Source organism: Salvelinus fontinalis, chromosome 5 (genome assembly GCF_029448725.1).
Source record: "Salvelinus fontinalis isolate EN_2023a chromosome 5, ASM2944872v1, whole genome shotgun sequence".
Taxonomy (NCBI): domain Eukaryota; kingdom Metazoa; phylum Chordata; class Actinopteri; order Salmoniformes; family Salmonidae; genus Salvelinus; species Salvelinus fontinalis.
Genome location: NC_074669.1, coordinates 12,047,100 through 12,074,501, shown reverse-complemented (window position 1 = coordinate 12,074,501; position 27,402 = coordinate 12,047,100). Strand labels below are relative to the sequence as shown.

Genomic DNA, 27,402 nt, shown 5'->3' with positions numbered 1-27,402 from the left:
CCGTGTTACACAGCAATAGCTACCGTAAGAGCTATCGGATGCCTCCCTAAATCCCAGCCACAAACACCAGGGTTGTGTTTAGTATGCACCAAATTAGAGAAAATTGATGGAAATAGAGGTGTCAGGGAGGTGGCTCATTTTCGTTGTCAGTTTCAAAACATTCTCGTGTCATGCCTACTGAACCCCATCAGGCATAGCCCACAGGCACAGAGCAGACTAGAGCCCTGGCTCCTCTGACCTCAGCAGGGATGTAGTGAATCTCATCCAGATATTGATCCTGATACTAAGTGATGTGGTCATAAACACATCGCCTTTAAACAACAACAACAGAGACAATACACACAAATACAAATAAATACGCACACACACACGCACACAGACACACGCATGCACACACACACACAATTGCACACATACACAAAGAAATACACACAAATAAACATGTTTAACCGAGGGGCGTACCTCTGAACCATTTGGAGTCATGTTTGACAGTGCGGAGTGCAGGACTGTCCCCCAGGCTACGGTAGATCACTGCATCTATCGCCAGGAAGTCCGTCACAGTGGCCGTAAACAGATTCCCCTCTGGCAAAAACACACACCAGATCAGTGAGAATGGGAAATCGAGACAGTTACAGCTCAACCGATAAAGAAATTGCAGAGAATAGTTTATATAATGACAGTACAGTACACTAATCAATGCATATGACTGTTGACCAATGAACAATGTATAATTAGATGACAACACACCACAGACAATGACGAGACAGCCTATAGGGTGGAGGTCAGAGACCTGGCCGTGTGGTACCAGAACAACAACCTCTCCCTCAACGTGATCAAGACAAAGGAGATGATTGTGGACTACAGGAAAAAGAGGTGTAGTGGACCAGGTTGAGAGCTTCAAGTTCCTTGGTGTCCACATCACCAAAAACTAACATGGTCCAAGCACACCAATACAGTTGTGAAGAGGGCACGACAAAACCTATTCCCCCTCAGGAGACTGAAAAGGTTTGGCATGGGTCCTCAGATCCTCAAAAGGTTCTACAGCTGCACCATCGAGAGTATCCTGACTGGTTGCATCACTGCCTGGTATGGCAACTGTTCGGCCTTTGACCGCAAGGCACTACAGAGGGTAGTGGGTATGGCCCAGTACATCACTAGGGCCAAGCTTCCTACTATCCAGGACCTCTATACCTGGTGGTGTCAGAGGAAGGCTCAAAAATTGTCAAAGACTCCAGCCACCCTAGTCATAGACTGTTCTCTCTGCTACCGCATGGTAAGCGGTACCAGAGTGCCAAGTCTAGGTCCAAGAGGCTTCTTAACAGCTTCTACCCCCAAGCCATAAGACTCCTGAACATCTAATCAAATGGCTACCCAGACTATTTCCACCCCCCCCCCCCCCTTTTACACCGCTGCTACTCTCTGTTGTTATCATCTATGCATAGTCACTTAATAACATGTACATACAGTATATGTACATATTACCTACACTAACTGGTTCCCACGCATATTGACTCTGTACCGGTACCCCCCTGTATATAGTCTCGCTATTGTTATTTTACTGCTGCTCTTTAATTACTTGTTACTTTTATTTCTTATTCTTATTCATATATTTTTTTTTATTAAACTGCATTGTTAGTTAGGGGCTCATAAGTAAGCATTTCACTGTTAGGTCTACAACTGTTGTATTCGGCGCATGTGACTATTGTATTTGATTTGATTTGATTTGAGATAATACCAGTTGTCACGGATCCCTCCGGAACTGTCATTACGCACACCGGGTCCCTATTCCCATTTGATTAGTAATTGTATAAGTGTGCCCTTTGTTCACCATTGTCCTGTCGATTATTGTTCCAATGTCCGTTGGTCGTGTGAGTACCTTTGCTGTGTTGTTTTGGCATTAGTGCCGCTTGTATTGTGCAGAAGATTACGGGTCTCATCCCGTGTGATAATCATTGTGCAATTGTGTATTTATTCGAGGTACTCCTCACTCTTTTGTTTTGGTCTCAACCCTGTGTTTTGTATCATGTTTGTTTGGTCTTCGTCCCTGTGCTTTTACATGGCACGCTGTAATTTGGGTAAATAAAAACCCCTATTACGCATTCCTGCGCCTGTCTCCCGAACCATTTATACCGACGTGACACCAGTGGTGCAGAGTGGACAAATTCACTCTATTTCTACTGCCCAGTAACGTGCAATAAAGGCTTCCTATTGTTTCAGCCACTGCCATTGTTGACGTGCTGATGGGAACCTGCTACACAATGAGGTATTTAAAGCAATGATAGTGTTTTCTCCTCACCGGCGAACAGAGCCACGTTGGCGTGTTTAGGGTCATAGGGGCAGCGGGCCATGCCACTGACCGTCTCTCCCACCATCTCCAGTGTGTCTCCCTGAAACACACCCACACACACACACACAGTTCACTATATAGTGTTGCTGGGAAACAAAGAGTGAAGTTTACCTTCACATACAGTAAACATATTTTTTAACTCTGCATAGTTGGGAAGTTGGGAAGGACTAGTAATCAAGCACCCATTGTACTCGGCGCATGTTACAAATAAAATGTTATTTGATTTGATATACATGCCGACAGATTATGGCAATTAGTAGATATTATAACATATTCACAGCATTATTATTATCCCTCTGCAATCGTGCAAATACTGAAGACAACAACAACAACAACAGGAACAAATACACCCCCTCACAGGCACAAATACACACAAACACAACCTTTTGAAATGCAGCTAAACAACCACAGGCGAAATCAAAGTCACACAGACGCCAACACCGATTGAAAATGAATTAAATAAATGAAATGCTGTGGTTGTCATTAAAACCAGCTATAAATAAACCCTAGGTGTGCTAACTAGTCCCAGGAGAAGCCCTGAGGCCGTCAGCCCTACACAGGTTCCACTGCTCATTAACAGCCAGAGATAATGGGCCAGGTATAAAGGAGGGAGTCAGTGTGCTGGTATGACAGACTGAACATAACACTTCTCTGAAAGCCTTTGACACTTAAACTGGATGCCCCTATCCCCCATCTCCTTCCTCCCTCCCTCCTTCACAAGCTTTTTCAACTCGTTAGTCTGATTGGAAGAGTCTGGATGTGGCTGTCAAACGGAGCAGGTAGATAAGTAGCTCCGAGGTATGCTCTTCAAGGACAGAGTGTATAACCGGGGGGGAGCAACTCCAGGTACATGAGCAGTGCAACCACTTAGCATTTCCTTCTACTTGCCTGCCTGGGTTTCACCAGAGGCAAAGAAACGAACCAGCCAGACACATCATAAGAACCTCCTCCTTGGTTCCAGCTGACCCTCTCCCAGCCCTCAGCTCTGCACTATGACCATCCGTCTCTGCCTCTCTACAAAAACAAGCTCCACAGTTTAAGTGTGGTGCAATAGCTACTGATATCTAGCCTCTCTCTCTCTCTGCCTTAGGTACGAAAGAAATGACAGAAAACAAGTTGTAAATATGTGAGTAAGCAGCATGCTTAATCCTGTTTGTGAGCGAGCTCCAGGTTCCAGAGAAAAGGAATAGTCCATTTATTAACAATGAACCAATCATTAGGCTTGATGCATGGCTGGACTGCTGACAGGTAGAGATGTGCTCAGCTTCCCCAAGCAGCAAGGACTGCTGTTTGAGTTTGACAGACAGCGTGTGTGTTCTATAGGTACTCACAGTATAGTTGGCACACAGCGGATTGAAGGCGTTGGTCCCACAGACAAACAGACCTCCTTGTCGACTCAGCAAAACCTTCATGAAGTTCCGACACTCGTCCTGATAGGAGAGAGAGAGAAATGAGGAGGTCCTAATCAGAGTGGATAGTCTGTGACTTATTATCCTACTGCAAGGTGAAATGAGGCTTCTAAATGCATGATGGGAGAAATTATCACATCAGAATGATCAAATCAGAATGATCAAATCAGAGTGGATAGTCTGTGACTTATTATCCTACTGCTAGGTGAAATGAGGCTTCTAAATGCATGATGGGAGGAATTATCACATCATTAACACTGTCAATCTCCTCATTACTCAGCCCTACAGAGGTTCCCAGTCTGCCCGCCTGTAGCATCAAAGACTTTCCATTGGCTCACACCAGCTATTGATTGACAGATGGAAATCCCAGCTAACCTTGGACTTTCAACCACCACTCGCTTTACTGCGGTGGTACAACCCTTATTTCCATGATTACCATGTTAACAAGCAGCGCAGCAATCACCAGCAGATCCAATTTGTAATTGATAGTTCAACATTTTATTTATGTAATCTGTGTGAGTGTGTGTCAGTGCAGTGAGTTGTATCCCTGTACATGTAAATCCCGACTGGCCTGTACCCCTCTCGCTCCCCTCTCCTGTCCAAGTCAGCGTGGCTCCAGCTCCTGGCCCTGTGCCTGGCGTCTCAGCCCCTCCACAACGGGGGAGCAGAGCCACTGATGTCATTGGAGGGAAAGGGGGGTGTGGGGATGGGAGAAGGGGGGAGGCTATTCCAGATGCTCCAGCCCCAAACAGGGTTCTGTTTATCCACGGCCGAGCAGAGTGGCCGAGCAGAGTGGCCGAGCAGAGTGGACGAGCAGAGTGGACGAGCAGAGTGGACGAGCAGAGCGGACGAGCAGAGCGGACGAGCAGAGCGGCCGAGCAGAGCGGACGAGCAGAGCGGACGAGCAGAGCGGACGAGCAGAGCGGCCGAGCAGAGCGGCCGAGCAGAGTGGATGAGCAGAGTGGCCGAGCAGAGTGGCCGAGCAGAGTGGCCGAGCAGAGTGGCCGAGCAGAGTGGACGAGCAGAGTGGCCGAGCAGAGTGGACGAGCAGAGTGGCCGAGCAGAGTGGATGAGCAGAGTGGCCGAGCAGAGTGGCCGAGCAGAGTGGCCGAGCAGAGTGGACGAGCAGAGTGGACGAGCAGAGTGGACGAGCAGAGTGGACGAGCAGAGTGGACGAGCAGAGTGGCCGAGCAGAGTGGACGAGCAGAGTGGACGAGCAGAGTGGCCGAGCAGAGTGAACGAGCAGAGTGGACGAGCAGAGTGGCCGAGCAGAGTGGACGAGCAGAGTGGCCGAGCAGAGTGGCCGAGCAGAGTGGCCGAGCAGAGTGGCCGAGCAGAGTGGACGAGCAGAGTGGCCGAGCAGTGGCCGAGCAGAGTGGCCGAGCAGAGTGGCCGAGCAGGGGCGGCGGGGGGCGGCAACGTGTGTTGAGTGAGGCGAGGTTAGAATTCCTCACACCACTGTGGTACTAGACAGGGAGAGGTGTGACAGCCACTACTCACTGCATACTAAATCATGAGTGTGTGTGTGTGTGTGTCACTGCACAGATTCATTGTTCGTGTCAGTGTGATTTGCATGTTTGTTTTTCAGTGGGACTGCGGTCTATAGGCTGAAAGCATAAAGCCAGATGTAACACATTACATGCTTAACGACAGAACGAGACACAGCGCCAAAATCTCAGTTAAGATTGTACAATAAATACCATCACATGAAGTGTGGGCTTTTGGCATGGCCCTGCAACGTAAATTGAAATACAGGATGTCTGCAGTTTAAATAACAGGGAGAAAATAGTGTTTGGAAGCCTCTCATCTCTTGCATCATCGTGAGCCATGGTGTTTCACTTTATTCGCTTGAATGGTGTTTCGCTTTTATTCTTTTTTTATTTTATAATCTGCCTCCATATACAGATTTGATTTGTCTCCTGTATTAAACCACACAGCCTTGTCAATCCATCCCCCTGTTTCCCTCCTCTCTCCACTCACCATTTCCTCTCCCTGGGCACACTCCAGACAAAGCAGCACCTGTGCTGGCTGGCAGTTCTTTCACGTGACCCACATCCAGACGATCGCAGCTCTACTTCTCACTGTCTGTGTTACACCACTGCATTATTAATACAGAGCAGCCCGGATGAATTGCGCAGTGTGCTGCACATATGAATACAAACATAAACATGTTGGTATTTGTGGTATGGTGTGTGTGTGTGGGGACACACACCCACACACACTGAGGTTTCCTTCCACTGCAGACCTCTCTCTGCTGATTTCCAGCCTCTAGCCCATCCCTCAGTCAGTCTCAGACAGACCCAGACCTCACTCAGAGGAACAACAACCCTCTGTTACAACAACACATCTGCTCACAACAACCCACTGCAGTCAGAGAGCATTACTAACGAAGACTTCCTCCACCTAGACTAGTGTATCTGGTTTCCATTGATCTAATCCTCCTGATGTTGAAACTGGTTGCACAATTGCAGACTTCACCAGGGTGGCGCCCCTTATTGTAAAGCAACAGTATGTTATTACCTAAGCATAGAGACTCAAGGAACCTCTAAAAGAAACCAACTTCCTTGGACCATGATGTTTTTACTAAACTGAGGAAGAGCTAATGAGCACAGCCGTGTTTAGCCAGGCACAAACGACACAGGTCAGCTACGCTGCTCCATCACAGGGTAATATTTAGCAAACAGCTTCTCACTAAAACCTTAAAAGTTTCCGTAGCATGCTCGATTGAGTCCATCACTGCTGGGATGAGGCAGAGCAGAGGTGTCTTTGCCAAGTGCTCCAGAGCCAGAACTCTTCCCACACTCCAGCAGGCTACTCGTGTCTCTTCCTCTCCTCCTCTTTGCTCTTCTCTCACCTCCCTCTTCTTGGGTGAGCCACGCTTGACTCTGATCATCAGCAGCAGGTCTGTCATTTCAAGGCAACAGTCTGACTCAGACTTTGACGTAAGGCAGAGTGACTGGGGCACGAGCAGGCGGGGGGTGAATGCGGAGGAACAATTAACAGCAGTGCTAAATTAGCACAAATTTGCCAGTACAAAAGCACTTCCTGCCCGCGTTCTCTCTTACTCAGCATGCTAGTACTAATCCACATCCCCTCCCGAGCTTGTCTTGTCTCTCGCAGAGACTATTTGATGCTAATCCTGAGTGAATGCACTACAGGCCAGCATCAACATCTCCGCTGAAGAAGAAGAGGAAGAGGAGGAGGAGGAGGAGGAGGAGGAGGAGATCCAGAGACTAATGAAGACAGCTTTGTGGCAGTAGTGGTCAGGACAACTGATGGGTGACCTGGAGATTGCAGGGTCAGCTCCCTGTCGAGTTCACTTCGGTCTATTCTTGACCAGAACAACCCAAATTACTGCAGTATGTGGCCTGCTAAGAACTCAGAAACATGTTCACCATAGGGAGGAGGTCAGACCTGGTAGTGTGGTGCCAGGATAATAACCTCTACCTCAACGTGATCAAGACAAAGGAGATGATTGTGGACTACAGGAAAAGGAGGACCGAGCACACCTCCATTCTCATTAATGGGGCTGTAGTGGAGCAGGTTGAGAGCTTCAAGTTCCTTGGTGTCCACATCACCAACAAACTATCATGGTCCAAACACACCAAGACAGTCGTGAAGAGGGAAAGACAACGCCTATTCCCTCTCAGGAGACTGAAAAGATTTGGCATGGGTCCTCAGATCCTCAAAAGGTTCTAAAGCTGCACCATCAAGAGCATCCTGACTGGTTGCATCACCGCCTGGTATGGCAACTGCTCGGCATCCGACCGCAAGGCACTACAGAGTAGTGGGTACGGGCCAGCACATCACTGGGGCCAAGCTTCCTGCCATCCAGGACCTCTATACCAGGCGGTGTCAGAGTTCTCTCTGCTACCGCACGGCAAGCGGTACCGGAACGCCAAGTCTAGGTCAAAAAGGCTCCTTAACAGCTTCTACCCCCAAGCCATAAGACTCCTGAACAGCTAATCAAATGGCTACCCAGACTATTTGCATTGTCCCCCCCCCCCCATTTTTACGCTCCTGCTACTCTCTGTTTATTATCCATCCATAGTCACTTTCCTCAACCTACAAGTACATATTACCTCAATTACCTCGACTAACCGGTGCCCCCGCACATTGACTCTGTACCGGAACCCCCTGTAGCCTCACTACTGTTATTTTATTGTTGCTATTTTTTTTCTTTCTTTTTTCTTTTTTACTTTTTTACTTGTCTTTTAGTAAATACTTTCTTAACACTTATTTAAAATTACATTGTTGGTTAAGGGCTTGTAAGTAAGCATTTCACTGTAAGGTTGTTGTATTCTGTTGTATTCGGTGCATGTGAGGTTGTTTTGAGCAGCCGGAGAGTTGCTGTATATAGGGCATCTGCAGAGATACTTTATAATAAACATAAAATAAGCTGTGGAACCATATCATGGTTCGACTGGTCTTGTCTGGTATAGAGGACTGAAATGCAGACCCCCTCTGAGAGTGGGTATCAACAACATATTGATCAAACAATCTCACTAAGTGCTGCACATAACAATGCAAACCTGCTCTTTAAAAAAGTCTATATGGAATTTCTTTGTTTGCATAATGACTGGCCTTGCCCTTGTGCTTGGCATTGAGCCAGCCCCAGCTGGGGAGTCTCTCTCTCTCTCTGTTTCTGAGTCTAGGCTGCATACAACTGAGACAGTCTCCAGGGTTGGGAGAAAGAGAGGGAGAAAGAAATAAAGAGAGAGAAAGAGGGAGAGAGAGAGAAAGAGAGAGAGAAAGAGGGAGAGAGAGAGAAAGAGAGAGAGAAAGAGGGAGGGAGAGAGAAAGAGAGAGAGAAAGAGGGAGGGAGAGAGAAAGAGAGAGAGAGAGAGAAAGAGAGAGAGAGAGGGAGGGAGAGAGAAAGCGAGAGAGAGAGAAAGAGAGAGAAAAAGAGGGAGCGAGAGAGAAAGATAGAGAGAAAGAGGGAGGGAGAGAGAAAGAGAGAGAGAGAGAGAAAGAGAGAGAGAAAGAGGGAGGGAGAGAGAAAGAGAGAGAGAGAGAGAAAGAGAGAGAGAAAGAGGGAGGGAGAGAGAATTAGAGAGAGAAACAGGGAGGGAGAGAGAAAGAGAGAGAAAGAGGGAGGGAGAGAGAAAGAGAGAGAGAAAGAGGGAGGGAGAGAGAAAGAGAGAGAAAGATGGAGAGAAAAAGAGAGAGAGAGAGAAAGAGGGAGAGAGAAAGAGAGAGAGAAAGAGGGAGGGAGAGAGAAAGAGAGAGAGAAAGAGAAAGAGGGAGGGAGAGAGAAAGAGAGAGAGAGAGAAAGAGGGAGGGAGAGAGAAAGAGAGAGAGAAAGAGGGAGGGAGACAGAAAGAGAGAGAGAGAGAAAGAGGGAGGGAGAGAGAGAGAAAGAGAGAGAGAGAGAGAGGGAGGGAGCCCATCTGCATTCAGCTGGACAATAAAATGTCTCCTTTAAAGTCCACCAGGAGGACGAAGGATGTTGAATTTCCCACCCAATTATGAGAATATGCCCTTTCTGATCAACCAACCAGAAACATTTAATTACAAAACCAATTAATTTGGTGGCGAATGTATCACATCTGACAAAACCATCCCGGGAGCACGACAGGACATTTGCAGGAGGCGAAGTGGATAAGTGGATGGTGTGGATGGTGGAGGATGGAGGAGGAGGTTGGTGTGGGTGGAGGAAGAGGGTGGAGGGTAAAGGTGTGTGTTTGTACGTGTACATGGGTGAAGGCTAAGGGGATGAGGGGCCTGGTGCACTTATCTCTGCCTCATTTTTGTGTGACTCACTGCATTACCAGAGTCATTAGGGGGAGGATGGCCTTTTATTCTTCTCAGTCAGGCCTGTGACTCTTCTTAGGGGCAGGCAGGTGGGAATGACTCCCCCCGTCTCTCCCCATAACCACCTTTGTCTCATTTTACATTTTAATAACTTAGCAGATGCTCTTATTCAGAGTGACTTACAGGAGCAATTAGGGTTAAGGGCACATTGACAGATTTTTCCCCTAGTCGGTCTGAGATTCGAACCAGCGATCTCTCGGTTACTGGCCCAATGCTCTTAACCAGTAGGCTACCTGCCGCTAGGCTACCTGCTCCACCTTCCTCTCTCTATTCTCCGTTGAGCCTTCGTCTCGGGGTGTCTCACACAGATTTGATGTCAGGTGTTATTTTCAGTGTTAAGTCAGTCTTTTTTCGCTCTCCTACACAGACACCTTTCAATAATGCCCTGGTCGGTTTGTGTGTGGGTTGGTGTGTGAGCAGGGAGAATGTGTGTGAAGTCAGAAGGGAGAGGCACTGATCCGCCCGCTGTGTGTTGGTGGGGGCAAGAGAAGTGTAGAGGAGGGAGAGTGGGTGTGTGAGAGATAGCTGAGGTAGTCATGCGTGGGTTGGGTTGACTGTGGGGACTGTTTCACTGTTCATTCTTCACCACATCTCAGCTCACCTCCTTGGTTTCACCCCCCCCCCCCCCCCCTCCCTCCATTTGTGAGGGCACACACCACAACTGGAATGTCCTGCGAGGCGGCCATGTTCGTAAATGGGGTGGGTGGGACGGCTGGACCTCTGAAGTGTGTAGTGGTTTAGGTGAACAGAACACTTGGGGTGGCACATGGTGGTGCCCCCTCCGCTTAGTAGAGCCAGCAGAGTGCCAGTCAAACTGTTGGCACCATGAATGCCCGGCTCCAGGTGGCAAGGTGGGGTCTGTGCCATGTGTGTGTGTGTGTGTGTGTGTGTGTGTGCGTGCGTGCGTGCGTTCAACCCTGAAAGTGTGTGCATTCCCCAGCTCACCTCGTGCTTGCCCTTCATCCTGCAGGTCCTGATGTCGTTTTTGTTGGACTCCCATGTTCTCTTCTATAACAGACAGACATTGGCATTCCAACAGTGTCACGCCGGTTAGACTGTACTGTAAGATGTTAATGAGGCGTGTGCACGGAGAAGGCCTCACCTTACTGTAGAACATCTCCTCTCCCGCCACATTGTCCAGCTCCACGCGGAAAAGGTCATCTCTGACAGACAAAGAGCACGGCAGTCAGCCAACAGTAAGACAAAGCTAGCTAAGTCTTAGACAGGCACTCAACTGTATTCCACACGCTCTCACACATAGCGGCAGTAGAAATACTCCACTATCCTATGGACAATTCTGGACATGCCACAGAATAATGGTTGGAGAAGATTAAATGTTTGAATCTTCTTTGTCTGTTCATGCACTGTAGGCTATGAAATCTGTTGGCTGTAACAATTTACAATATATCTGAATAAAACAGATTGGGATCCAGCTATGTATAATGGGACACATTTCAGGGTTTGGTTGATAAATACACATTTTGAATTGCATTATTGGCAATATTGAATTGCATAATGTTTTTCCCCTTGGTTTACTTTGGTCTCATTTGAGTTCACTTGCAGTAAAGTTGGTTTTGCTGGGAGGCCTGAATTGTCTCACTTGGGAAGAAATTGAATTAATGGATGATTTAATCAGGAAGTTTGCCTGCATTCATAACCCACCCCCACACAGACAGCACACAATGCTAATGGTCCCTTCATATAATACCATGCATTAATGCTACTCACTAATAATACGTTCATAATTCTTATATATTTTATTTTATATTTAATCTTTATTTAACTAGGCAAGTCAGTTAAGTACAAATTCTTATTTACAATGACTGCCTACCCCGGTCAAACCCTAACCCGGACAACGATGGGCCAATTGGGCGCCGCCCTATGGGACTCCCAATCACGGCCGGTTGTGATACAACCTGGAATCAAACCAGGGTCTGTAGTGACGCCTCCAGCACTGAGATGCAGTGCCTTAGACCGCTGCGCCACCCGGGAGCCCCCTTGCTGTGCCTGTGAAAGGGCCTTTAGAATCTGAGTTAGGGTAAGAGCCTTAAGGAAGATGCTAACAGCTGATGTTGCATATTGATCAAGGCCCTGTATCTCTGGTGAATAAGCTGGAGAGGCTCTGGTTGTGCCAACCTCCTTTCAGACACCAGGCTTTGAATGTTCTAATCTGTAAATCTGCCAAAGCTATGTTATTGCAGCAGTATCGATCTTATCTCCTAGATCCAGCTCTGCCTTCCATCTGTTCTGCCTTACTCCTCAGCAGAAGGCAGGTTCTCTCTCTCTCTGTGTGTGTGTGTGTGTGTGTGTGTGTGTGTGTGTGTGTGTGTGTGTGTGTGTGTGTGTGTGTGTGTGTGTGTGTGTGTGTGTGTGCGTGTGCGGGTGTGTGTGTGTGTGTGTGTGTGTGTGTGTGTGTGTGTGTGTGTGTGTGTGTGTGTGTGTGTGTGTGTGTGTGTGTGTGTGTGTGTGTGTGTGTGTGTGTGTGTGAGTGAGTGTATGTGTGTGTGAGTGAGTGCATGTGAGTGTCTTTGGTGAGGGGAACAGGGTAAGCCTAAGCGCTCCTCTACTGAATTATTCACTGGTGGCTCCTCTAGGTTTGCTCAAAGATTCCCTCCCTAGGTTACCTCCCTCACAATACAGGACGGTGGCTAAGGGATGTGGCTAGAATTACCATCCACTTACTCTGTGCCTCGCTCATTGGGCTGGGTCAAAGTTTAAGCAGCCTACAAACAATCAAGTAGGGCAGTGAGTGTGGCGTAATCACATCCAGAGCACTTCAGCCCTGTCCAGTATTAACATATGAAAATGTGAACAGGCCTCTCAGTGGGTGTGGCTAAGCTAAGGCTGCTGTGGTTTGAAGAAGAGGCCAGTGAATATTGTTCTACGTCTCTTGTCTCCTTCAGGCTGTTTGATTGACCTCTCTGCTTTACTGTTGCATTTTACATTGTTTATGTTGCAGGATGTTCACAAGGAAGGCTAGGCCATCAATCTCCCTGACCACCACTAAAATGTCCTCCGACTGGCATTTGAAGACCTGCAAATTGAGTTAACAGAATATATACGTGTGTGGATTGCCGTTCAGATTTATAGGCAACAACCCTGTGAACTGTCCAAAGTGTTGTATTATTCTCAAATGCCTATTTTGGGCCGTTCAGACGCTGAGCTTCTCTAAGCCTTTCTGAGCTGTCAGACACTGACTTTGCAGAGAACGCCACACAAATAGATGAAACTGAAAAAGAGAAGTTTCTGACCAATCAGTGACCCTGACCCTCCCTGTGCTGACTGAGTGTGACTCTGTCGCTGTCCCTCTGTCTGCATGCTACTTCCTGTTTGCTATGTTACTCCCTACAGCTGAGTGGGCAGCTGTAGCCAGACCCCAGACAGCTCTATTCTGAAGCGTCTGTGGCGACTGTGCGTCTGTGTCGCATAGATGATCCCCCTGTGAGCTTTGAGGTTTGTGTCTCTCCGTCGCCAGCGGATGGTCTGGTCTGGCAGCGACTATGCTCACTCTCACTCTTCAGCCTCTAATGGAGAGATAGATTCTACTGCCCCTCTCCTGCTCGCAAAATCCAGATGGCAAAATCCTCTTACGGTTTACCATAATTGGAACCAATTAATCATGTATTGGCCATGTTCCTTGGTAGCCTCTCTCCTTTTGGGATAAGCACTGCTCAATTGGTTTATTTCTGTGGATTAGTCCAGTGGATCTGGAGCTGTGTGACAGGTCCAGGGAGTCCACACATCTACTTATAGAGAGGAGAGCACTGGAGCGTGAGCTAATACAGTAGAGAGAGAGAGAGAGAAAGAGAGAGAGAGAGAGCAAGAGAGAGCTGAGGAGGAGGCTTGAAGTGCTGGGCACCTTGTTATGACATGCATTATCTGAATTAGGCCCACAGAATTATACCTGAGGAGGGGCTTCTATGGCGGGAACTTTGAATGTCTTTGAACTTCAGAGTTGGCTTAAGGTTGGACCTCAAGCTTGTGTGTGAAGAGCGGCACCAGAATTAAAAACATATCTTACCATTTTGTAGTTAATAAATCCAATGTCAAATGTGATAACTATAGTATCTATCCCTCACTAGCATTGACGGACCATAGGCGCTTTGTTGCCTGCAACGTAAAATAACGTTATTAACCGGTTCCCATGCATTTAAAACAATGGAACTGTTCCGGAACAGTATAGATCACTTTTGTTCCCGTTTCTAATTCTGTTCCTTGATAAAAATAAAAAAAATCTGGTTTTCAGTTCTGTTCCCTGGACCGGTTCCAACGCCTGGCGAATAGGTGTGTGTATTTTCTCTCGCTCCGCCGGGCTCAGGGTCTAATAGAGGGCCAGTTCGGGGGCTACAGTGTTGCTCATAAGTTCAGATTCCGGTCCCCTCCTATATGATAAGGCTTTCAGGACAGTTGGGCCAATTATTCTCTCCCATACTCTCCCTCCGTCTCTCTCTCCATCTCTGGCCAGCCAATAGATGGGAGAGGACAGAGTGACAGAAGCTCCCCAACAGGTGCTTGGGGCTTAGGGCAGGGCTTTAATCGTTGCAGTATGAACACCTAAGCTAATGGTGACAGGATTTGGGCTCACTGGAGCCTCTTATCAGGCCAGCCACTCTGCTGCAGCTTTCAGGCAATCAGCCCGGCCTCCCCACAGGTACTCAGGCACCTTTGCACTTTTAAGTCTATCTGCTTGGCTTTTCGCAGCCCGGCTCAACATTTATACACACAGACACACGCACGCTCTGCCTCCCACTAACTCTGGTTATTGAATTTCACTACCATCCGGTCCACTGAGACAGGCATTAGTTGACCTTTTCTATCATGTAACAGCGGTACTAAAACATGAGTCTCCTGGTTGTGGTTATATTTTATCACTAACCTGCAGTGAGACAGGCTGCGGTGACTTACAGGCCTCCTGTCTTCAGCCTCTAGGTTTTATTATTAGGCTGTGTAGCCAGAGCGGCTGGAGCCAAATGCTGCAGGATTTGACATAATTATTTATTATTAGGCCTTTGGATTTGAGGTTAGAGAAAGGCCAAAGGCCACGGACCGAGTCATTTCCTGACACAGTATGGGGCTCCTTATTGGGAATGTCTATGGCATAGCTACCTAGTCTGCTGTAACCACCACCATATGTCTGCCCTACACAGACATTGGAGTCTTTTTAATAAGTTCCCAGTAATATTAAGCTTGTCTGTGACGTCATCAGTCATATTTTAGAGCATTAGAAGAAGATTGATTTGTGTTTTCTATTTCTGGTTGGAAATGGCAACAGATGTAATTGAACAAACTTCCACACCTGTGTGACCTCTGGTCCAACACCACCCATCAACAGACTAGTCTAACCAGAATCAGCACATTCGGTCTCCTGATTGGCTCAGCCCAGCCTGGCCTGACCGACACTCTGCGGGTGGGAGTCAAGCACTCACTTCCTTTTTTGTTGTTGTTACTATTCTTTTTTTTTTACCCTTTTTTCTCCCCAATTTCATGGTATCCAATCAGCAGTTACAGTCTTGTCTCATTGATGCAACACCCGTACGGACTCGGGAGAGGCGAAGGTCAAGAGCCGTGCGTCCTCCGAAACACAACCCAGCTTCTTGACACAATGCCCGCTTAACCCGGAAGCCAGCCACACCAATGTGTCAACACCGTACACTTGGCAACCATGTCAGCATGCATTGCGCCCGGCCCGCCACAGGAGTCGCTAGAGGAGTCGCTAGAGCACAATGGGACAAGGACTTCCCTGCCGGCCAAACCCTCCCCTAACCCGGACGACGCTGGGCCAATTGTGCGCCACACCATGGGTCTCCCGGTCACAGCCGGCTGCGACAGAGCCTGGACTCGAACCAGGATCTCTAGTGGCACAGTTAGTACTGCGACCAGTGCACCACTCGGGAGGCCCCAAGCACTCACTTCTATAGCTGCGGCCACCACTAGCTCAGATAATGTCCTTTGCGAGCTTTGAGATTGATTTGATACAAATGTATTCAGATTCAATGGCATTTACTTTCATATGTGATTGATGATACACAGACAATGTATGCAGGATTATTAAAGATGGCTGAATAAATACATTAATGCTCGTGGCTAAAATCTGATGAAAACATTTATATTTGTGGCTAGAAATATACCTGGCTCCAATGTAGAGGGTCCGGTTCACCTTGAGAACTCTCTGAATATGCAGTGTCTCCTGTCTCAGGGATGAACGATGTGGCCGACCCAGAAACACTGGGTACCGCCGTACCACTGTTTAGAGAGAGAGAGAGAGAGAGAGAGAGAGAGAGAGAGAGAGAGAGAGAGAGAGAGAGAGAGAGAGAGAGAGAGAGAGAGAGAGTCAGAGGATGAGAGAGAAGGATGAGAGAGAGAAGGAGGAGGGAGCAGTGAGGGAGAGAGAAAAATAGTCAAAAGATGAGAGAGAGAGATGAGAGAGAGAAGGAGAAGAGAAAGGGATGAGAGAGAGAAGGAGTAGAGAGAGAAAATGGTGTTATCATGCAGTAGTTATCTTGGGGGTGAACAGAGAGGGGAGAGAGCAGAGGAAGGATACAGGGGAGAGGGAACCATACATCTGCTGAGTTACCATGGGAAACCGTCTAACGCTGCCATCTCTTATTGGCCTTGACTGGAGTAAGTGATAGAGTGCCCTCTTCTTTCTTCTTTTGTGTCCTCCCACTATTCTGTCCATCTCTGTTCCCTATCCACCCATCTCAGATAAGCCTATGTTGTTGCTTCCCTCTATGGGACTAAGTAAAGGACAATCTCTCCTCCCTCTGTGTCCTGTCCTCCTACTGTTCTGTCCATCTCTGTTCCCCATCCACCCATCACAGACATGCTGAGACTGTTGCCTTCCTGTCTAGGCCCATTATCTGTCCTAATCCAAAACCCTACAGAACTTCAGAGAGCCTTCTGGTCCTACATCTTAGCATTGCTAGCCTGAGAAGGGTCTGAATTCAGATGGGAGGTCTTGGTCGATACTATTGAGTTGTGGTCAATCATGGCCAACTCTGTTCTGGTCTGGAGACTGCCCTTCTATAATGGAGGCTCAGAGTCTGGCCCTCTGTGGGAGCAGCCTGACCTCAACCCTGACTCTGACCTCGCACCCACACAACTCACTGACGCCTTTCTCCTCACACTATGCATGTCAGCCCTGAACCCACTCCCACAACATAGATCCTGCAGATGACCCCTTTAGTCACACCTCACACTACTCCACCCCTTCCATGTTAGACCCTGACAGTGACCCCATACTCTACACGCTGTGTGTGAGAGAGGTGTTACCTTCAGTGGGTATAAAGTTCAGAGGCCCCGGTTCCTCCGGAAATGCAGCGCTGGCCAATTGGAAGAGCCAAAACAGCAGGAAGAAGGGTGGGGCCAGGGTCGCCATGGCAGCAGTAGAACACAGACTCTGTGAAGATAAAGAAAGACAGAGAAAGCGTGGTCAGTCAGATTAAGCCGTAACAGTGACATAGCAGTACACAAACCTAGTGTGACCAGCTCACACTATAATGCACTACACACACTGACTGACTGTCCAGACAAAGCAGGCATCCTGTCTGCATCCCCACAACATCTCTCTCCCTCCAGCTGGACAGAAAAACGTAGAGCGAGACAGAGATGATGGAGAAGAGAAGTGCACAGTCAGCCTGAACAGCCTGAACACGAGAAGAGATCAGACAACAGGAGCCCAATGACACATGAGACACAGTGGAGGGAGGGTGGTTTACAACAAGAGGGCAGTAGATGCAGAGAGACAGAGGGAGTGAAAAAGAAAGAGGGAGAGAGAGAAAGAGAGATAAGGAGGCAGGAACGGGGAGAGACATGAAGAAAGAGAGACACGGCAGAAGGGAGTGAGAGAGAAAAAAAGAGACACGGCGAGGGGAGAGAACGAGAGAGAGAGGGGGGGTGGAGAGAGAGAGAGAGGAGTGAGGTGTGTCAGGTGACTGTTTACTCAAATTAAATCTTTGCCGTCAACGCAAATCACATCTCTGGCAGGTGACTAAACGGCAGGTATTTTTTATGAAGCCGTTCTACAGCAGCCTGAGCCACAACGAGAGGATGGGAGAGGATGTAATGCACATGGAAATACAAATGATAGCCAAATTAAGTTAGCACACCCAATCCATCGAGAAAATCACTCCTGCACTTTGGAGGAGGAAAGCCTTGGGTATTGCTATTGACTGTTGTCATAAACCTCAAACCGCCTCCCAGAACAGAAGAGATTAGAGCAGAGCAGCTCTTAGTGCTGAAGGTATATTACGCTCTGTAGTGGCTCTTTATTGTGGCTGAAGGAAAGAGCACTCTCCATACTTATCATTGCGTCCCTCTATGCCTCTCTTCCTGGAGGATTATGCTTCTGTTCTTTTCACATAAAATCTCAGCGTGAGGATGTTCACAAATATACACTACCGTTCAAAAGTTTGGGGGTCACTTAGAAAAGCAAATTTTTTGTCCATTAAAATAACATCAAATTGATCAGAAATACAGTGTAGACATTGTTAATGTTGTAAATGACTATTGTAGCTGGAAATGGTAGATTTTTAATGGAATATCTACATAGGCGTACAGAGGCCCATTATCAGCAACCATCACTCCTGTGTTCCAATAGCACGTTGTGTTAGCTAATCCAAGTGTATAATTTTAAAAGGCTAATTGATCATTAGAAAACCCTTTTGCAATTATGTTAGCACAGCTGAAAACTGTTGTCTTGATTAACGAAGCAATAAAACTGTTCTTCTTTAGACTAGTTGATTATCTGGAGCATCAGCAGGTATGGGTTTGATTACAGGCTCAAAATGGCCAAAAACAAAGAACTTTCTACTGAAACTCGTCAGTCTATTCTTGTTCTGAGAAATGAATCCTATTCCATGCGAGAAATTGCCAAGAAACTGAAGATCTCGTACAATTGGAACGTGCCATTGGAGCACAGGTTGCTGATGGTTGCTGACACTGGGTCTCTGTACGCCTATGTAGATATTCCATAAAAAATCTGCAGTTTCCAGCTACAATAGTCATTTACAACATTAACAATATCTACACTGAATTTCTGATCAATTTGATGTTATTTTAATCGGGGAAAAATGTGCTTTTCTTTCATAACAAGGACATTTCTAAGTGACCCCAAACTTTTGAACTGTAGTGTGTGTCACCGATGAACAAAACATGAACTATTTAAAAATATTTGTAAAGATGACACTTTTTTAACTTTTGACATTATTACAGTTTACACGGTCAATCATTTGTTTTGAAAATCAATAAAGGGAAAAGCTGTCAGTCACAGTGGCTGACAGCACAAACACAAATGACTCAATGAGTGGGTATTATTCAGTGGTGTAGTGGTGTAGGTATTATCATATTTGAATCTTCAAGGTTTGGATTTCTTTATTCAAAACCCTTTCCATATTTTACTGTGGTTACAAAGGCATTGCATGACACAAATGCAAATAAAGGCACTTTCACACACTCCCCACACTCTGCCTTTCTCTCCTCAGCATTGCCACACAAGCAGCCATTGTAGAACCATCTAGACATCATTATAATGAACTTTATCAGAATAGGTCATCTTAACGGAGCATTGCTCAAATTCCTCTCATTGATGTCAGAACAAGAGAAGTCCCATAACACTAATCGCTCAACACCCAAACCCCAAAATTAGAGGAGGATGAGAGAGGAAAGAGTCACAGGCAGAAGAAAAGGAGGTCAGGGGAGAGAAGAGAAGGAATGAGAGAAGAGGAGAGAGAAATACATGTGGAGGAAAATAAAGAGTATAAGTGGGTGAGTCGGTATTACCAGAGATTCCATTGTGTCTATTTATTAATAATGTATGACTAAATGCCAGGCTTCACACATTCAATTAGCATAATTAGAAACTGAGGGCTCTAGGATTTCATGGGACAACAAGCTAAGCAGATACAGTAGACGATCAGGGGCAGACACAGCATACAGATCCAGAGAAGTGTTTTCCTAATTATGACAAATGACTGTGGTGGAGTCAATTCAGTGAACAGAGCTAGCCTTTATATTCTAGCCTGTGGCCTTTAGTTTAACTGTAGCCCCAGCCTACTGTATAGCATTCCTTAGCATTACAGTGTAATAGGCTATACTGTATTTACTACAATACCCATCCACTCCAGCAGGCTTGACACACAGCCATTCATTTGTCCATTCCCACAGACCTAGATCAATGTAATTACAGACATTTAGCCAGGACATTTCCTAAATAAAGCCGTTAAGAAATCATTTAGGGTCTGAGATGGAGGGGAGGCTGTGGGCGCTGTATTCACAATGGACAGCGAGCGGTCGCCACTGATGGCTTCAATAACACATCACTGGGAGAGCCAATGATGCCTCAAGTCTTTAGAAATTCTGTGATATTGTGCTGATAGAGTGAAGAACAGGGGCCAGACGGACAGAGGAGAAGAGGCAGGAACCAGGGACCAGGCAGGGAGGCAGGCGGGAGACAGGCGGGAGGCAGGCAGGTGGAATGAGTGCGATGCAGCATCAGGCTCTGGGTAAACAAAAAGATTGACGCTATACTCCGGGTTGAGATGCTTAGCACATCAATGACACGGCTCATACTTGTCATTGCTTAGATTTTCTGGAAATTCGAATGCTTTTGTTCGTTATTAAGGATGCCATGGACCACAATTCTATCTCAAATCAAATAAAATCCAACGCTATTAGTCACATGCTCATTAGACCTTACAGTGAACTGCTTACTTACGAGCCCCTAACCAACATTGAAGGTAAAAATAATACGGATCAGAATAAGAAATAAAAGTAACAAGTAATTAAAGAGCAGCAGTAAAATAACAATAGCGAGACTATATACAGGGGGGTACCGGTACAGAATCAATGTGCAGGGGCACTGGTTTGTTGAGGCAATATGTACTTGTAGGTAGAGTTATTAAAGTGACTATGCATAGATGATAACAACAGAGAGTAGCCGTTCGCACTACCCTCTGTAGTGCCTTGCAGTCGGAGGCTGAGCAGTTGCCATACCAGGCGGTTAGGCAACCAGTCAGGATGCTCTCGATGGTGCAGCTGTAGAACCTTTTGAGGATCTGAGGACCCATGCCAAATCTTTTCAGTCTCCTGAGGGAGAGTAGGTTTTGTCGTGCCCTCTTCACGACTGTATTGGTGTGCTTGGACCATGTTAGTTTGTTGGTGATGTGGACACCAAGGGACTATGGTGTTGAACGCTGAGCTGTAGTCAATGAACAGCATTCTCACATAGGTGTTCCTTTTGTCCAGGTGTGAAAGGGCAGTGTGGAGTGCAACAAAGATTGCATAATCTGTGGATCTGTTGGGGCAGTATGCAAATTGGAGTGGGTCTAGGGTTCGTGGTATAATGGTGTTGATGTGAGCCATGACCATCCTTTCAAAGCACTTCATGGCTATAGACGTGAGTGCTATGGGTCGGTAGTCGTTTAGGCATGTTATCTCTGTGTTCTTGGGCATAGCCACTATGGTGGTCTGCTTAAAACATGTTGGTATTACAGACTCGGACAGGGAGAGGTTGAAAATGTCAGTGAAGACACTTGCCAGTTGGTCAGCGCATGCTCGCAGTACACGTCCTGGTAATCCATCTGTTCCTGCGGCCTTGTGAATGTTGACCTACTCACATCGGCTGTGGAGAGCGTGACCACACAGTCTTCCGGAACAGCTGGTGCTATCATGCATGTTTCAGTGTTATTTGCCTCGAAGCGAGCATAGAAGCAGTTTAGCTCGTCTGGTAGGCTTGTGTCTCTGGGCAGCTCTCGGCTGTGCTTAGCGGGATTAGCGGGATAGCGGGATTTCTTATAAGCTTCCGGGTTAGAGTCCCACTCCTTGAAAGCGGCAGCTCTAGCCTTTAGCTCAGTGCGGATGTTGCCTGTAATCCATAGCTTCTGGTTGAGGTATGTACATACGGTCACTGTGGGGACGACGTCATCGATGCACTTATTGATGAAGCCAATGACTGATATGGTGTACTCCTCAATGCCATCGGAGGAATCTCGAAACATATTCCTGTCTGTGCTAGCAAAACAGTCCTGTAGCTTAGAATCTGCTTCATCTGACCACCTTTTTATTGATCTAGTCACTGGTGCTTCAATTTCTGCTTGTAAGCAGGAATCAAGAGGATAGAATTATGGTCAGATTTGCCAAATGGAGGGCGAGGGAGAGCTTTGTATGCGTCTGCTTTACAGCCTTGGTGTTAGTGTGTGTACTCTGAGAAAGTGCTTCCATTACGTAGCCCTGAGACTCTTGTCCTATGAATCACACCTTGGATTGGAGAGCAAACCCAGATTATGCATGTCCTAAATAGAGAGATTGGTAGGTATATTGTGGTGTGTTACAGTATTCAGTTGCATGAGGCATGTCTTATTATACAGTGGTAACACACGACTCCACTGTAAATCAATAGCTGAGCTCTGGTACAAGTAGACAAGTACTAATGACCAGAGTGGGTTCATCAGTGAACTTTACAACCCAGCGATCTAAACTTAATGGCATTGGTCAATATTTTAAATATGTCTCCGTAGTATATAGCAGGTCTACATGGGAAAAGGGAACTGAAAAGCCTGAACCAGTGAAGTACTGTACTCTTCTTTTTCCCACAATGAATGAATCCCTTAATTTGCGTGCTGCAAGCCCCACTTCATAGATCTTATAGCGGCTAATTGTCATATCAGGGAGGAGAGGGTGTGCTTTATGGAGTGTGTAGAATCAATGACAGGCTAGCCTCATCCAGTTTGGAGCGTTTCCAAGTAGCAATAACAGGAGACACTACCTACACTCACAGTAGGGATGCCTTTACTGGAAAAACGCAGAACGTTATCATATTAACGTCACATAAGATCGCATGGAAACACGAAAACACATGTTTTTGGAACACCTGATCACGTGAAATGTATGCAGTTTTTCCGTGAGGGTGGACAGAAAGTGAGAGGAGACTCATAAAGGAGAGACGAAATGAGGAAGAAAGTTAGAAAGAAAAGTAAGCGAGTGAGAAAGAGAGAGAATGAGGGAAGGTAAGAGCACAGAGTGAGGCAGAAAGCACTGAAGGAATCACGTTGGATATGTGGAAAGTGAAGCTAAAGTATGCGAGGAATGCTTTAATAGGTTGGAGGCTGGGAAAGGCGCTGAGAGCGGAAGAGCATCGAGCCAAGAGTAGACTGATTCTTTCCTGAGCACACCCTAAATCTGCTCCAGTGACCCGGGATGCTTAACCTCCCCTCATCCCCTCCCTCCCTCCTTCTCCTCCCCAGGGACAAGCCAGTCAGCTCAACTTTAAACTCTAAACACTCAACCACCAGTGCAGGCTCCGCTCCACAAATTATCCCTCTCACTCACGCCTCATGTAAAAACACTGCCCAATTCCAGTCACTCACGCCTCATGTAAAAACACTGCCGGATTCCAGTCACTCACGCCTCATGTAAAAACACTGCCGGATTCCAGTCACTCACGCCTCATGTAAAAACACTGCCGGATTCCAGTCACTCACGCCTCATGTAAAAATACTGCCGGATTCCAGTCACTCACGCCTCATGTAAAAACACTGCAGGATTCCAGTCACTCACGCCTCATGTAAAAACACTGCAGGATTCCAGTCACTCACACCTCATGTAAAAACACTGCAGGATTCCAGTCACTCACGCCTCATGTAAAAACACTGCAGGATTCTAGTCACTCACGCCTCATGTAAAAACACTGCAGGATTCCAGTCACTCACGCCTCATGTAAAAACACTGCAGGATTCCAGTCACTCACGCCTCATGTAAAAACACTGCAGGATTCCAGTCACTCACGCCTCATGTAAAAACACGGCAGGATTCCAGTCACTCACGCCTCATGTAAAAATACTGCAGGATTCCAGTCACTCACGCCTCATGTAAAAACACGGCAGGATTCCAGTCACTCACGCCTCATGTAAAAACACTGCAGGATTCTAGTCACTCACGCCTCATGTAAAAACACTGCAGGATTCCAGTCACTCACGCCTCATGTAAAAACACTGCAGGATTCTAGTCACTCACGCCTCATGTAAAAACACTGCAGGATTCCAGTCACTCACGCCTCATGTAAAAACACTGCAGGATTCCAGTCACTCACGCCTCATGTAAAAACACTGCAGGATTCTAGTCACTCGCGCCTCATGTAAAAACACTGCAGGATTCCAGTCACTAACGCCTCATGTAAAAACACTGCAGGATTCTAGTCACTCACGCCTCATGTAAAAACACTGCAGGATTCCAGTCACTCACGCCTCATGTAAAAACACTGCAGGATTCCAGTCACTCACGCCTCATGTAAAAACACTGCAGGATTCTAGTCACTCACGCCTCATGTAAAAACACTGCAGGATTCCAGTCACTCACGCCTCATGTAAAAACACTGCAGGATTCCAGTCACTCACGCCTCATGTAAAAACACGGCAGGATTCCAGTCACTCACACCTCATGTAAAAACACTGACGGATTCCAGTCACTCACGCCTCATGTAAAAACACGGCAGGATTCCAGTCACTCACGCCTCATGTAAAAACACTGCAGGATTCTAGTCACTCACGCCTCATGTAAAAACACTGCAGGATTCCAGTCACTCACGCCTCATGTAAAAACACTGCAGGATTCTAGTCACTCACGCCTCATGTAAAAACACTGCAGGATTCCAGTCACTCACGCCTCATGTAAAAACACTGCAGGATTCCAGTCACTCACGCCTCATGTAAAAACACTGCAGGATTCTAGTCACTCACGCCTCATGTAAAAACACGGCAGGATTCCAGTCACTCACGCCTCATGTAAAAACACTGCAGGATTCCAGTCACTCACGCCTCATGTAAAAACACGGCAGGATTCCAGTCACTCACGCCTCATGTAAAAATACTGCAGGATTCCAGTCACTCACGACTCATGTAAAAACACTGCCCAATTCCAGTCACTCACGCCTCATGTAAAAACACTGCAGGATTCTAGTCACTCACGCCTCATGTAAAAACACTGCAGGATTCCAGTCACTCACGCCTCATGTAAAAACACGGCAGGATTCCAGTCACTCACGCCTCATGTAAAAACACTGCAGGATTCCAGTCACTCACGCCTCATGTAAAAACACTGCAGGATTCCAGTCACTCACGCCTCATGTAAAAACACTGCAGGATTCTAGTCACTCACGCCTCATGTAAAAACACTGCAGGATTCTAGTCACTCACGCCTCATGTAAAAACACGGCAGGATTCTAGTCACTCACGCCTCATGTAAAAACACGGCAGGATTCCAGTCACTCACGCCTCATGTAAAAACACGGCAGGATTCCAGTCACTCACGCCTCATGTAAAAACACTGCAGGATTCCAGTCACTCACGCCTCATGTAAAAACACGGCAGGATTCCAGTCACTCACGCCTCATGTAAAAATACTGCAGGATTCCAGTCACTCACGACTCATGTAAAAACACTGCAGGATTCCAGTCACTCACGCCTCATGTAAAAACACTGCAGGATTCTAGTCACTCACGCCTCATGTAAAAACACTGCAGGATTCCAGTCACTCACGCCTCATGTAAAAACACGGCAGGATTCCAGTCACTCACGCCTCATGTAAAAACACTGCAGGATTCCAGTCACTCATGCCTCATGTAAAAACACTGCAGGATTCCAGTCACTCACGCCTCATGTAAAAACACTGCAGGATTCCAGTCACTCACGCCTCATGTAAAAACACGGCAGGATTCCAGTCACTCACGCCTCATGTAAAAACACTGCAGGATTCTAGTCACTCACGCATCATGTAAAAACACTGCAGGATTCTAGTCACTCACGCCTCATGTAAAAACACTGCAGGATTCCAGTCACTCACGCCTCATGTAAAAACACGGCAGGATTCCAGTCACTCACGCCTCATGTAAAAACACTGCAGGATTCCAGTCACTCACGCCTCATGTAAAAACACTGCAGGATTCTAGTCACTCACGCCTCATGTAAAAACACGGCAGGATTCCAGTCACTCACGCCTCATGTAAAAACACTGCAGGATTCCAGTCACTCACGCCTCATGTAAAAACACTGCAGGATTCCAGTCACTCACGCCTCATGTAAAAACACTGCAGGATTCCAGTCACTCACGCCTCATGTAAAAACACTGCAGGATTCCAGTCACTCACGCCTCATGTAAAAACACTGCAGGATTCCAGTCCAATCAACCAAAACATGGCTATTTGCATGAAGACTGATGTGACTGCAGGGCTGTGCTCTAGACTTTCTGTCTCTGGTTTGGAACCGTAGAGAAGACACACGTACCGTAACACCACCAGACATACTGTCACTTTGAACACATTCTTAGAGTTTGTCGTCTTTGGACGCAGCCCATTACCTTGCACGGGTGATGGTAACATAGCTATGTTTATTGATGGAGTGGGATCTATATTCCCTCTTATAGCATGGCTACATCACTCTTTATATTAGCAGCATTGCCTGGGAACATATCTTTAGTTTCTACTCATTGCAGTTAGAAGGCATTACCCTTCAGCATTTATCTTATTATCTTAGAACAATATATCTCACTGTTGAGGGTGTGAGTTGAGCACTGAGCAGACAAAACTGCAGAGCCGGGCTTGGCGGAGTACAAAAGTCCTATATATGTGCTTACTGTTGATGAAGGAGTTATATCTGCAGGTATGACTGGACCTGCACCTCCAGGCCCTGTGTCACTCCCACGAACCTCCTCACTCATCATCATTACACCGACAGAGAGGCTGAGCCTGAGAAGTGTGTGGGGCAGCAGCACTAGCCAGGAAGAATACGCCATTGTCTGAGAATGTCTGGAATAGGGATTGGTAACGGCCGTCTGTAAAAGCTGATCAGATAAAAAGAGTGTTATGACAACGTTTCAACCTTTAGGTGGCCATCCATCCATCCATTATGACCACATGTTCTGTCACAGAGACATAAACACATCACAACTATAGATAAATGTGACCTGACCTTTAACCCCGGCCCAGATTATAGCTATCATTAGCAGGTCAGGGATCAGAGAGTGGGGACGTAAATTACACATAAATCAGGAAATACAAACTACTTCACGCAGTAAAAGTAAAAGAACAACCCGTTGGAGTGACAGAGTACAACCATAGCATCCATCACCGTGAGCGTCTATAAACCCAGACGACAAGCTGAAAGATCTGCAGCCTGTTAGAAATACTAGAGAAACCTGCCTAATGGTTGAGCATCACACACAACCAACCTTGATGGGATTATTCTCCTAAAATTCCCCTGAGGCCATGTATTATCTTACAGAAATAGACTGGGAAATGTAATACCCCAACTTGTTCTCATCCAGCCACCATTTGCCCTTTCCCTCAGTGAATCACGAGGGAAGATTAATCTATTGTAATGGAAACAATGGTCTGGGTCTCGGCCTGTCAGAGGGAGGGAGGGAGGGAGGGAGGGAGGGAGGGAGGGAGGGAGCATGTCAAGGGAAGCAATTCCTCTGTTCTATTTGGAGGGGGAGGAGATGTCAGAAGGGGGAGATAGAGGGGAAAGCGAGAGAGAGTGAGGGAGAAGAAGGGAATGAGAGAGGGAGAAAGAGAGGCAGGGCTGTATACATTATGAGATTCAGAATGACACCTCAGTATACTAATGCTATTTTTTTAGTTCTACCAAACCTCATCTTCCCTTTTTTCCTTCCTCTCTTTTCCTGACTGTAGACCTGGGTGAATCTGATGACTGCAGTACTGTTAGGCCTTCAGCACCAAATGAACATGATAAGAAGAAACCTGCCTAATGGTCGGGAAAGAAGAACACAACAGCAAGGCTAGCAGAACACGCAAATGTAAGTTGAATGTGGTCAGTATCTCAA

At 46.8% G+C, this 27,402-nt stretch overlaps 1 protein-coding gene across 6 annotated transcripts in view; it reads right to left on the bottom strand.

Annotated features, from left to right (window-relative positions):
* LOC129855118 (semaphorin-6B-like) overlaps nt 1-27,402 on the bottom strand; it is a 125,298-nt gene that overhangs the window by 39,302 nt on the left and 58,594 nt on the right. For all 6 annotated transcript variants that reach the window (XM_055922458.1, XM_055922459.1, XM_055922460.1 and 3 more), the window contains 7 exons: nt 16,843-16,969; nt 15,699-15,813; nt 10,673-10,733; nt 10,516-10,578; nt 3,679-3,777; nt 2,297-2,387; nt 463-582 (listed from right to left, as the gene is read on the bottom strand). In XM_055922458.1, the coding sequence (XP_055778433.1) occupies nt 463-582; nt 2,297-2,387; nt 3,679-3,777; nt 10,516-10,578; nt 10,673-10,733; nt 15,699-15,813; nt 16,843-16,969 (676 nt within the window). The remainder of the gene's footprint in view (nt 1-462; nt 583-2,296; nt 2,388-3,678; nt 3,778-10,515; nt 10,579-10,672; nt 10,734-15,698; nt 15,814-16,842; nt 16,970-27,402) is intronic.